The following is a 13235-nucleotide window of genomic DNA, read 5'->3' on the forward strand; positions in this document are numbered from 1 at the left end:
TTCCTGGCAGGTCTTCTCAGAGCCTTTAATATGCAAATATGCTTTCCACAGCTTTTGTAAACGTAGTTGATCTCTTGACCCGTTTTCCCTTCAAAGTATGTTTGGGGCGTCCTGTGTGTCTGGAACAGGTATAATTTAACCCTGCCTGTCCCCAAAAAGGATGCTTGAAAGGTGGAATTTCAGGCAGATCCCTCTAGCCAAGGATCAAACTTTCCTCCCCTTTCCCCGGGGCCTGGGCTGTGAGAACGAGGCTGGGGTCCCGTGGCCCCTCTGTGGAGCTGCAAACCATGGGAAGGCCAAATGAGCATCTCTGAACGCACGAGGACCTCGCAAGCTCAAGGGGAGGATGGAGGGGGTCAGCCCAGGCAGGAGTGGGGTGGGGAAGTCTCATGGTGGGCACGTCTCTGGGGAAAGCCGTGCAGTCTGCAGGGACGTGGCTCAGGACAGAAACAGCTGATCCTCCAGGAGGCTGCAGACCGGCCAGGCTCCTCTGAAAGCTGTTGTTATTACTGTTGTCGTTGTTATTGGCAAAGGGACAGGGAAGTGGGGATAAAGCTGAGAATGCACGGGGAAGGCTTCTGCCTCTGGGACACCTTGGACTCAGGTCCGAGATGGCCAATCATGGCTTCTGGCCCTGGACTGGGTCTCAAGGGCCAGCCTCTCCCCACTCCCGCTTCTGCACTAACCTGCCTCCGGCTACCCAGGCTGCACCTGTGGCCACCACAGGGCGGAGCTTCTCAAACTGTGTTGTCGACAGTTTCCTGCCACAGCTTCCTGCCCCAGAGACCAGCTTCACTACCCCCACCCCTCCCCGTGGTCCCTGGACAAACCCTCACTTCGCTGCCTTGTCTTAGGTCCTGATACCCTGTGGGGAGCAGGGCCGTGAGTCTGCCAGGCAGGGCTGGCTGCACTGGGGGAGCGGAGAGAAGTGGGGAGGGTACACCCAGTGGAGCACACTGCATGGATTAAAGCGTGGAAGTGAATTTGAAGGAAGGCAGATAGTGCAGCCTGGCTGGAGCAGAGGGAGGGCTGAGGAATTTAGTTCGATTCAATGATGTAGGCAGGAGGGAGCCACAGTAGGTTCTTGAGCAAGGGAGGCCTTGGGGAAGAATCGCCTAAAAGCAACTTGCAGATCCTGGAGCTTCAGCTCATGTGGGAAACAGACTGTGCGGTTCATCTGACCACAGTCACCGTGTGAGTTAGATCTGGATCTCAGGTTTTATTAATAGACACAGCAGGTGGAGATCAAAGGAGGTGATGGCAGCACAAACCGACCTGAGGGGAGAGATCTGGATGAGACAAGTGGGAGTGGCAGCATGGGTAGTCGCAGACAGGCTGGCCCAAGTAGGGGACAGGGGTTGGAGAAGGAGAGACAGCAGGAACCGTCAGAGAGGAAGGCGGCAAGCCAGGGGGTTGGCGAAGGACCCAAGAGTGGGGGGGTCACAGTGTCCATCATGCAGGGGACCCAGCCTGGAAGAGGGCACGAAGTGCTTGCCTGGTGCCCATCAGGTGGTGATATCGTGCTCCCTGCAGCTGGAGAGCAGCCTGGTGGAGGTGAGGGGAGCAGACTGTGAGGCTGGATGAGACAGACGGAATCAAGGAAGTGAGGCAGGAGTGTAGACAGCTCTCTCTTTCCTATTTCAGTTAATATTTGTAGTGCCTGGTGTGTCTATACCTTCCAGCTCCCTTTCTCCCCTTTTAATTAAAAAAAAAATTAAGGTATCATTTACATACAGTAAAATTCACCCCTTTTAGTGAAAAATTCTGTGAGATTTGACACATGCATACAGCTGAGAAACTGCGATCTCAGTCAAGGTATAGGCTATTGCCCTGAATTCCCTCATACCCCTTTGCAGTCCATCCACATCCCGTCACCCCTGCTCCCCACTGGGCCTGCCACCTCCGGCAGCCACTGCATGGCCTGCAGTTTTTTGTTTTGTTTTTATTCCTTTAATTTAATTTATTTATTTATGTATACAGCAGGTTCTTATTAGTTATCAATTTTATACACATCAGTGTATACATGTCAATCCCAATCGCCCAGTTCAGCACACCACCATCCCCACCCCCCTGCAGCTTTCCCCCCTTGGTGTCCATGCGTTCGTTCTCTACATCTGTGTCTCTATTTCTGCCCTGCAAACCAGTTCATCTGTACAATTTTTCTAGATTCCACATATATGTGTTCATATACGATATTTGTTTTTCTCTTTCTGACTTAATTCACTCTGTATGACAGTCTCTAGGTCCATCCACGTCTCTACAAATGACCCAATTTCGTTCCTTTTTGTGGCTGAGTAATATTCCATTGCATATATGTACCACATCTTCTTTATCCATTCGTCTGTTGATGGGCATTTAGGTTGCTTCCATGACCTGGCTATTGTAAATAGTGCTGCAATGAACATTGGGGTGCATGTGTCTTTTTGAATTATGGTTTTCTCTGGGTATACGCCCAGGAGTGGGATTGCTGGGTCATATGGTAGTTCTGTTTTTTGTTTTTTTAAGGAACCTCCATACTGTTCTCCATAGTGGCTGTATCGATTTACATTCCCACCAATAGTGCAAGAGGGTTCCCTTTTCTCCACACCCTGTTCTACAGTTTTGAATGGAATCATATGGTTTGTAGCCTTCTGAGTCTGGCCCCTTTCACTTAACCTGATGCCTTTGAGATTCATTGATGTGTGTATCAGCATTTCCTTCCATTTCAGGCTGAGTAGTGTCTCACTGCAGGGATATACCACACTTTATCTATTCATCTGTTGGGAAACATTTGAGTTGTTCCTACATTTTGGCAGTCGTGAATAGAGCTGCTATAAACATTCCTGTGCAGGTGTTTGTGTGAACGTAAGTTTCCATTTCTCTAGGATGGATACCTAGGAGCCCTTCTGACTCTTTTAAAACACTCTTCTGGGTTGGTGACCTGCATCTCCAGGTCCCCGATTAATCACCTGCCTGTAACTATTGGGACATCCAAGACCCCCACAGCCCTGGCTCTCCCAACCCCAGCGTCAGACGCTATCTGGTTAGAACGCAGATTCCGGCCCCTCCTCCAGCTGCGCTGATTCAGACCTCACCTGATTCCTGCTCTAGTATCTTCCTCTTGGCCCCAGTGTCCATCCTTGCATGTTCCCAAACGCCCAGGGAAAGGCAGCCTCTCTCAATCCACAAAAGCTTGCTTTGCACCCCCTGCTTACAATTGCTTAAGTAAGAAGGGTACCCAAGGACCCTTCCTTGAATGCAAAACTATGCCTGGGTGGCCTTAAGTGGGCCCATCTCAGTAGAGAAACGACCAGAAACTGTTAAGAGGAAATAATTTTTTTCAACATTATCTAAAAACTTACAAATACACAGAAAACGGAACAATTAGTTGTACAAATTATCCACCCCCTAGATCCTACAATGGACATTTTGCTATATTTGCTTTTTCACATACAGTTAATCCTCATTGTTATTGGTTTCCATATCTGCCAGTTCGCCTACTTGCTAAAATTTATTTGTAACCCCCAAAACCAATGCTCGCTGCGCTTTCACGGTCATTGGAGGGCGTGTGCAGAGTGGTGTGAAATTTGAGTCAACCGACGTGCTGGTTCTGCGAGGTTGAGCAAGGTTCAGCTCATACTGTAAATAAGTCTCTTTCTCACAGTCTATTTAGTGCCACATTTTTGTGCTTTTCGTCGGTGATTTCACTGTTGAAATGGCCCCCAAGGACAGTGCTGAGGTGCTGTCTAGTGTTCCTAAGTGCAAGAAGGCTGGGCTGTGCCTCACAGAAAAAGTATGTGTTGGGTAAGCTTATAGTTACAGGGCTGCTGGCCAAGAGCTCAATGTTAATGAATCAACAATATAATTATGTAAGTTGTCTTTAAACAGCAGTACATAAAACGAGGTTATGTACTGATCGGTTGATGAAAATATTGTGACCAGAGGCTTCAAGGAACCTAACACTGGATTTCTTCTAGAAACAATGGCTCAGTACTTCCTAATTCAATACTTTATAGAAATACTGCGAATAGCAAGACTCAACTATATCAATCTGCTTATCCATCCATCCATCAACATTATTTTTTGGATGCCTTTCAAAGTAAATTACAGTCATCACTACCCATCACACCTAGGTATTTCTGCACGCAGATCATTGACCAGGGTTCCATATTTTATGGTTCTTTTTTTACTGAGGGGCCCAAATACAATAAAATGAACAATTCAAGTTGGTACTTTCTCTGAATTTTTTTTTCATTTTCACATTAATTTAATTTTACATTCTCTGAATTTTGAGCAATTCAGACACCTGTGTAACACAACGCTTCTCCAGATATTGGATATTACCATCACCCTAGAAAGTTGAAGGTGGATAATTTCAGGTTAGATATCTGTCTCACCAGATATCTATTTATCTAAATGTCCTTAATTCCTCCTCCCCATATAGGGTCATACTTTCCAATCACACACCTCATTTTGTTTAATGACTGTATCGCAGTTCACATTGGAGTTAAATCCTAATGCATTTAACCAATCCCCTATTAATGGATATTCAGATTAGTTTATGCTTTCTAGACACTCGTTCATGAAGGCAGAGGGGGCAGGGCTAAGGGGAATATCTAAGGTTGCTGGGAAAGGGTCAGAGGAAAGAGTCGGGAAGGCTAATGGAGTCAAGGTCCTTTGATGAGCAAAGTTGTTCCAGCTTCCGGGCCCTGGCACTTGCTGTTCCTTCTGCCTGATGTGCTCTCCTCCATGCTTCTGGAGAAGTGGGCTCCTCCTTATCCTTCGGATCTCAGCTCAAATGCTACCTCCCCAAAGAATGTGACCATCCCAGCTATAGTGGCTTCTTCCCTCTTGATCTCACTCTATTTATTTTCTTTAGAACACTGACTTCAATCTGTAATTATTTTTGTCTCTCCTTGTTTATTGCATCCCCTCTCCCTCAGACTGTTATCTTCAGGAGGGGCAGGGACCATGTCTCTTATTCACCCATATCTCCAGCCTGAAACACAGTAAGAATTCAACACGTGTTTGGGAGGTGGATGAATGGTTCCAGGTGCTGTTGTGTGGTGGCGAGTGGGGCGCTCCGTACTAGGTTTGAAAAGTCAAAGGCTGGTTTGAGACTCCCCAGTCTGAGTCCCGTAGGCTTGGCCTCCTTTCCAAGTTGACTCCGGCACAAATCAGGCTCTGCACGATCGGCACACTCAGCTGTGCCGCACGGATGCCCTTTAATGCGGGCTCTCTCCTACTATCTCTGGGTACGATGGACGGGTTCAGGAAGGGAAACCGAGGCCCTGACGTGCCCCCAATGCCGCTCTGAACCCACAGAGTCTGAAGAGGCGCAGGGGCCCGCACCCTGCTCAGGGCAGCGGCGGCGATGCCGGACCCCGCGGCGCACCTGCCCTTCTTCTACGGCAGCATCTCGCGCGCCGAGGCCGAGGAGCACCTGAAGCTGGCGGGCATGGCCGACGGGCTCTTCCTGCTGCGCCAGTGCCTGCGCTCTCTGGGCGGCTATGTGCTCTCGCTCGTGCACGACGTGCGCTTCCACCACTTCCCCATCGAGCGCCAGCTCAACGGCACCTACGCTATTGCGGGCGGAAAAGCGCACTGCGGCCCCGCTGAGCTCTGCGAGTTCTATTCGCGCGACCCAGACGGGCTGCCCTGCAACCTGCGCAAGCCGTGCAACCGGCCGTCGGGGTTCGAGCCGCAGCTCGGGGTCTTCGACAGCCTACGCGATGCCATGGTGCGCGACTACGTGCGCCAGACTTGGAAACTAGAGGTGAGAGCGCGAGGCCGAAGGGGCGGGCCCTGGGAGGGCGTGGCTGGAGGGGACCAGGTTTTGGGAGGGGGCGGGTCTTGGGAGGGCGGGGCTGGAGGGAGGGCCTTGGGGACTAGGCCGGAGGGGCGGGCCTTGGGAAGGCGGGGCCTGGAAGGGCGGGTCCTTGGGGCCGAGGGAGCAATGGAACTGGGGGAGAGTGGTGGTCTTCTCCAGCCTGTATTATGCTGTGCTGCGGCCGTTTTAGATGCTGGAGGGTTGGGGCCTGACTGGGGGCGGGCCTGGGAGGAGGACTCGGAAGCAGGGGCCTGAGCGATGCTATGGTGCTTGTCCGAGGCAGATGGCAAAGTGGAGGTCGGGGTAGGCGGAGGTCACGCTGAGTCCAGAGGAGGCGAGGCTTGGGCTGGGAGAGGGGCCTGAGAGGATGGTGGGGGCGGTGCTCTGGGGTAGGTTGGCCGGCAGGGGCGGTGGGTTGTGGTCTTCGACAGCATGCAGTGCACCACGGGGCGCGATTACCAGTGTCAGATCTTCAAGCTGGAGATGAGCTTGGGGCCGGCTAGAAGGCGGGGCCTGGGCCGTGGCCCTGGATGGGCGGGGCCTGGATGGCTTGGGGCGGGACCATGGAGATGAGGGGGCGTGGCTGTCCTTAACAGCCTAAATGACTCATCCCCTAGGTGCGCCTGGGTGGGTGAGGTGTCTCATGTGGAAGAGGCAATTGGGAGGGTCCAGGAGATGGAAGAGGTGTCCTGTGGCCGCCTACTTGGAGACACAAGTCTTCTCCACCATCCCTTTCTTCCCTAGGGCGAGGCCCTGGAGCAGGCCATCATCAGCCAGGCCCCTCAGGTGGAGAAGCTCATTGCCACGACGGCTCACGAGCGGATGCCCTGGTACCACAGCAGCCTGACGCGCGAGGAGGCGGAGCGCAAACTCTACTCAGGCTCACAGACGGACGGCAAGTTCCTGTATGTGGGGCTTGGAGCCTGGGGCTTTGGGGCGGTGAGGCTGGGGCAGACCTCAGTGTGCAGGTGGGCGGTGAGGGGTGTGCCTGCGCTCACAAGTGCGAGTGGGTAGTGCTTTTCTGAGTGTGCGCAGGGACGTGATATGCGAAAGGGGCAGCAGTGGTGAGGACTTCAGAGTTGGGCGGCTTGGGTTGGAATCCAGTGTCTGCTACTTACCAGCTGGGAACGCTGGGCAGGTATCGGAGTTGCCTACTTGGATTTCCTCTCCTGCGTTCACCAAATATTTGTTGAACAGCTACCACGTGCACTGTTCCGGGCATTGAGGACGTGGCAGTGCACAGAACAGACACAAATCCCCGTCCTTGTGGAGCAGGTAGACAAAGAACGATGAATCGCTAAAACAGAGAGTATGTCAGACGGTGGCAAGTGCTGTATGTGGAGCTGGGGAGGGGGGCTCCAAGTTGAGCTTAGGTGGCCAGAAAAGGCCTCTCCGATCGGGTGGCTTCTGCGTAAAGAACCGAAGGCCGTGAGAAGTGGGCTGTGAGCTCTCTGGGAGAAGGTGTTCCTGGCAAGAACACAGACCAGGAGGAAGTTCTTGACATGTTCCAGAAGCAGCAAGGAGGCCAGTGTGCTTGGAGCTTAGTAAGTGAGGACTGGAGTGGGAGGGGGAGAAGGCAGGGAGGTGACTTTGGCTTTGACCCTGAGTGAGGTAGGAGCCCTGGGAGAGCGTTGAAGCAACTCCCTCTAACTGCACTGTGGATGATGGTAGTACCTACCCAAGGGTCTCTTATGGGATCGCAGGAATTAATATGTGTAAAGCAATAGTATAGTATCTGGCATATACTAAAAATGCACTGTGTTATTTTAAGTGGATGAATATGCGTGTCTCTGCCTGAGCATGAGCCACAGCTGAACCATGTGGCTGTTTGTGAGTTTGTTATTATGAAAGAGTCTGTCTAAAGCCCCCTGCGGGGCTGCTGCTTTCTGGTCTGGACATGGGTTCGTTGTATAGCAGATGTTATCCAGATGTCAGCTGAGGCCACTCAGGCCTTGAGATATGGAGAAACTTGGTGCCTGTCTCTTTCCTGTGACCTCAGGAAGTCTAGCATCCTCCCCTTGAGATGTTAATTCTCAAGGGTCTCCCTTCTCATGGTTGCTTCTTGGCCTGAGATCCTGCCTGGATGAATCCTTGCTCTCACCCACCTCCCCGCCGTGCTGTTTCTTCTCCTGGGGCCATCCCACTTGGAGGAACTGACCCCTTTCCCTTGATTTCCCCCACCCATGTGAGGTTTGAGCATGTGTACCAGATTACCTGCAGATCTCCCACAAGATGCAGGTCCCTCTACAAGACTCTACTGTCAGCTGATAAAATAATTTTTTTTTCACCCTGCCTAACAGATTTAGGCTGTAAATTTAGGCTGTAATTGCATGTTACAGATAATACTCAGCTGCAAGGACGGCTTGTGAACAACTTAAGATAGGTCTGTTTTCTCTAAGAGGGAAACTCAACTTTGCATTTGTATCAGTTAGCTTTTGCTGTGTAACAAGCTGCCCCAAGACTTACTGACTCAAAACAATAGTTTATTACTTCTCATGATTCTGTGAGTCAGCTGAGTAGTCCTTCTGGTTTAGGTCAGCTGGGCCGGGACTGAATAGGTTGGGATGACCATGGCTCTGGCTATTGGCTCAGTGTCGCCTGGGCGATAGGGATGAGTAGGCTGCAGTGCTGTCATCATCGAGCAGGCTAGCCTGGACTTGTTCACATGGTGGTGGTTGCAGGGTTCCCAAGAACAGTCAGAGAAGGCAAGTTACAATACACAAGCACTTTTCAAGCCTCTACTTGTGTAAAGTTACTGATGTCCTCTTGGCCAAAGCAAGCCACTTGGCCCAGACCAGAGTCACTGTGGGGAAGGGACTACCCAAGGGAGAGGAATTGAGGCAGCCAGTTTTGCAAACAGTCTATCAGAGGATTAGAACAAGGAGGCCATAATGAGGGTGATGGGCCTCTCCAACTTGGGCATTTGGGGCATCTTTCCTTTTGGACTATGAACTTGAAGGCAGAGCCTGCATCTGGTCCTTCTAGAGGGCTCCACCTTCTAGTACCTAGTGATGGCTGGTACTTGTCCAGATGTTTGTTACCTGCTTCATCCAAATGCTGCATGCTCCCCCCCTCAAGCGTGATGCTCACTAAAACCTTCTCGACCATTGGTCACACATCTCCCCACGTTCACATGTCACTTGCTCTTGCACACGTTACCCCAGGTACCTGAGTGTCCAGGGGCTCTCTCCAAGCTGGACACAACGAAGGGGGGTTCTCCAACTTTCCTGTTGGTGCAGCCAATTCTTTCTCCTTGTAGCTGCTTTCTCCTTTGTAACATGTAATTTCATTTTTCTTTCTTTTTACAATCTAGGTTCCCTTCTCTGGTTTCATCTCATGTCCCCAGTTCAGCCTTCATCACCTCACAGTCTTTGCCTCTCTTTTGTCTTGGTTTTTCTTTCTTTTTCTTTCCTCCCCACCCCTCCCTTCCCCCATCTCTCCTTCCTACCTCACACAAACACACATACTCATAGAGATAATGATTCCACCATTCCAATGGTTTAAAACTTTCTCCCAGATTCCCTAAGGCCCCCGACAGTATCAAAAGATTCTGGGGGGAGGGGGTGGAAGAAGTGAGTAGAGGGTGGAGCAGGGGGGTATTCTGAGCCCCATCCCAGCTCAGCTTTTTTTTTTTTAAATTAATTAATTAATTTTTGGCTGTGTTGGGTCTTCATTGCTGCATGCGGGCTTTCTCTAGTTGTGGCGAGCAGGGGCTACTCTTCCTTGTGGTGCACGGGCTTCTCATTGTGATGGCTTCTCTGGTTGTGGAGCATGGGCTCTAGGTGCGTGGGCTTTGGTAGTTGTGGCACGCGGGCTCCAGTAGTTGTGGCTTGCGGGCTCTATAGCGCAGGCTCAGTAGTTGTGGAGCACGGGCTTAGTTGCTCTGCGGCATGTGGAATCTTTCTGGACCAGGGCTCGAACCCATGTCCCCTGCATTGGCAGGAGGATTCTTAATCACTGCGCCACCAGGGAAGTCCCCCAGCTCAGCTTTGACGTGTTTCATATCTTAAGTGTCTATGGAAGATGTTGCTTGGTAAAGAATTCCACTGCCCAAAGGAAAAGTTTGCAAACTTTCTCCATTAACACAGCAGAGTTTATAACAGGCTTGGAGTTAACCAGTCTGTTGGGATAAGAGGAATCTCTGGAGAACAAGCCAGCGGCTGTAGGTGCTTTGGATATCGAGGTGGCTTGAAGTCTCAGAGGTGGGTAGGACCAGCATTGGCCACAGGAGGCTGAGGCTGAGGGAGCTAGGATCTGGGTACAGTATAGAGACTGGGGCTGATGCTGGGGTTCAGAAGCAGTTGGAGCAGTGACATTATGAGGGACAGTGGCTCATGCAGGGAAATGTCAAGAGACCAGAAGCCACCACCATGAACCAGACTCCTGGAAAATTAGGCAGGGCATGCTTCTGACAGAAGCACAGTAGATTTTTCTTGTGGTTCCTGTTGTCAATAACTGCTTTCTCAGTATGTGGGTAGTTAGGGGCTGAAGGTCAAAGCTGTAGGCGCAGAACCTCTCATGGGGCAGGGGTGAAGGAACATCCCTGATGCATCATGATGCCTGGGACAAGCCCAGGACTGGTCTAGTTCTGTGGTAAGTGTGCGGGTGTGATAGAAAGACATACCACTGTGGCCTGGAATGCTTACCAGTGACCACTGTTCAGAGCTGCTGATGAATGGATGGAATTATACCTAATGATGTTTGCTGTCAAAGCTCGCTTCCTTTCTGCATAATTGCAGCATCTGTGGGACTGGTTGATTCAACTTGGAAAGACACTTGAACCCTGGAAAGGGCCTTCAAGAACATATTGTTAATTGTTTCTTAATGGATCACTGACCCCTTTGGGAATTTTAGTGAAGCTGAACCCTTCTCACAATCCCCAAAACATATTTACCCCAAAGATTATGCCTACAGTTATATGAGATCATGGTTGATCCTGAACCTCATCTTTGGAGCCCTGAAGTCTGGGTTAGTTCTGTTTTTTCATTTTACATGTGAGGAAACTGGGGCACACGGAGAAGAAGCAACTTGCTGTGGCTGGGCTGGGTGTCAGTCCCATGTAGCAATTAATTGGAGAGTCAGAAATGGATTTGCATCCTGGCTCTACCCCTAATCAACTGTGCAGTTTAGGCAAAAGATGTAGTGTTCTTGAGCCTCAGCTTCCTCCTCTGCAAAATGTGGATAATAATAGGACAAGGTAGGTATCTTGTGGAGAATGCTGTGAAGATTAAATGACAAATATGTGAAGAATTTAGAACCAGTATCTTAATAAATGGTAGCTCTTATTTTTTTCACTGTTATCAGGTTCTATATATTATTTTTAAAGTGGAGGGAATTCCCTGGCAGTCCAGTGGTTAGGACTCCATGCTTCCGTTGCAGGGGGCACAGGTTTGGTCCCTGGTTGGGGAATTAAGATCCCGCAAGTCTCATGGCATAGCCAAAAAAAAAAAAAAAAAAAAGTGGAGATACAAGTTGATTTCTTAGCCTGTACCTCTAGTTTAAGTTCAGGCTTGAACTGCAAGGATGAAGAACTGCTACCACCTGGTGGTTTTTTGGTAAATAAAGTAGAATTTGTGACATTGAAATATATATGGTGACCACACCAGTATAGTAGTCTTTGCCTACGTGGGATTGGTGGCTGCTCTTTTGTGAACTCACATGTCTCTTTCCAAAGACAGTGTATCAGTTAGCCTTTGCTGTGTAACAAACCACACTAAACTGTTGTAGCTTAAAATAACATTCATTTATTCACCCTTGATTCAATGGGGTGGCTATTTGGGCTTAGTTCAGCTGGGTGGTTATTCAGCTGGTTTCTTTTGAGCTCACTTGTGTGGCCACAGTCAGCTGAAGGATTGACTGGGCCTTGATGGTCTGGGATGGCCTCACTCACATGTCTGGCAGATGGCAGCCTGGGATGCTTTGGTTCTCCTTCATATGGCTTCTCCAACAGGCTAGTGTGGACTCATTTCCATGGTCGTTGCAGGGCTGCCAGGAGAAGCAAGAAAGGGCAGGCAAGCCCCAGTGTCAACCGCTTTTCCAGCCTCTCCTTGTGTCCTGTTTGCTAATGTCTTATTGACCAAAGCAAGTCACATGGTCAATCCCTGATTCAGGAGATACAGAACTAGATTCCACTTATTGATAGGAAGAAAGGTCTAATATTGTGCTGTTTTTTTTCAATATTCCACACACGTTTGCTGGTGAGCGGCTGAGCATTGAGTTTTTTTATTTTTTGTTTTTTTGAATTTTATTTTATTTTTTATACAGCAGGTTCTTATTAGTTATCTATTTTATACATATTAGTGTATACATGTCAATCCCAATCTCCCAGTTCATCCCACCCCCCCCCCCCAACCACCACCACTTTCCCCCCTTGGTGTCCATACGTTTGTTCTCTACATCTGTGTCTCTATTTCTGCCCTGCAAACCAGTTCATCTGTACCATTTTTCTAGGTTCCACATATATGTGTTAATATACGATATTTGTTTTTCTCTTTCTGACTTACTTCACTCTGTATGACAGTCTCTAGGTCCATCCACGTCTCTATAAATGACCCAAGTTCGTTCTTTTTTATGGCTGAGTCATATTCCACTGTATATATGTACCACATCTTCTTTATGCATTCGTCTGTCGAGGGGCACTTAGGTTGCTTCCATGACCTGGCTATTGTAAATAGTGCTGCAATGAACATTGGGGTGCATGTGTCTTTTTGAATTATGGTTTTCTCTGGGTATATGCCCAGTAGTGGGATTGCTGGGTCATATGGTAATTCTATTTTTAGTTTTTTAAGGAACCTCCATACTGTTCTCCATAGTGGCTGTATCAGTTTATATTCCCACCAACAGTGCAGGAGGGTTCCCTTTTCTCCACACCCTCTCCAGCATTTGTTGTTTGTAGCTTTTCTGATGATGCCCATTCTAACTGGTGTAAGGTGTTACCTCATTGTAGTTTTGATTTGCATTTCTCTAATAATTAGTGATGTTGAGCAGCTTTTCATGTGCTTCTTTGCCATCTGTATATCTTCTTTGGAGAAATGTCTATTTAGGTCTTCTGACCATTTTTTGATTGGGTTGTTTGTTTTTTTAATATTGAGCTGCATGAGCTGTTTATATATTTTGGAGATTAATCCTTTGCTATTGATTCGTTTGCAAATACTTTCTCCCATTCTGAGGGTTGTCTTTTCGTCTTGTTTGTAGTTTCCTTTGCTTTGCAAAAGCTTTTAAGTTTCATTAGGTCCCATTTGTTTATTTTTGTTTTTATTTCTGTTACTCGAGGAGGTGGATCAAAAAAATCTTGCTGTGATTTATGTCAAAGAGTGTTCTTCCTATGTTTTCCTCTAAGAGTTTTATAGTGTCCAGTCTTACATTTAGGTCTCTAATCCATTTTGAGTTTATTTTTGTGTATGGTGTTAGGGAGTGTTCTAATTTC

General features: G+C 48.9%; 1 protein-coding gene across 1 annotated transcript in view; it reads left to right on the forward strand.

Annotated features, from left to right (window-relative positions):
- The window catches only part of LOC133074648 (tyrosine-protein kinase ZAP-70), a 71989-nt gene that overhangs the window by 46155 nt on the left and 12599 nt on the right, over positions 1-13235 (forward strand). The window contains exons 5-6 of the mRNA XM_061168577.1: positions 5305-5755; positions 6554-6714. Coding sequence (XP_061024560.1) covers positions 5354-5755; positions 6554-6714 — 563 coding nt within the window. The 5' untranslated portion in view covers positions 5305-5353. The remainder of the gene's footprint in view (positions 1-5304; positions 5756-6553; positions 6715-13235) is intronic.

This window comes from Eubalaena glacialis, chromosome 14, assembly GCF_028564815.1.
Source record: "Eubalaena glacialis isolate mEubGla1 chromosome 14, mEubGla1.1.hap2.+ XY, whole genome shotgun sequence".
NCBI classification, from domain to species: Eukaryota; Metazoa; Chordata; class Mammalia; order Artiodactyla; family Balaenidae; genus Eubalaena; species Eubalaena glacialis.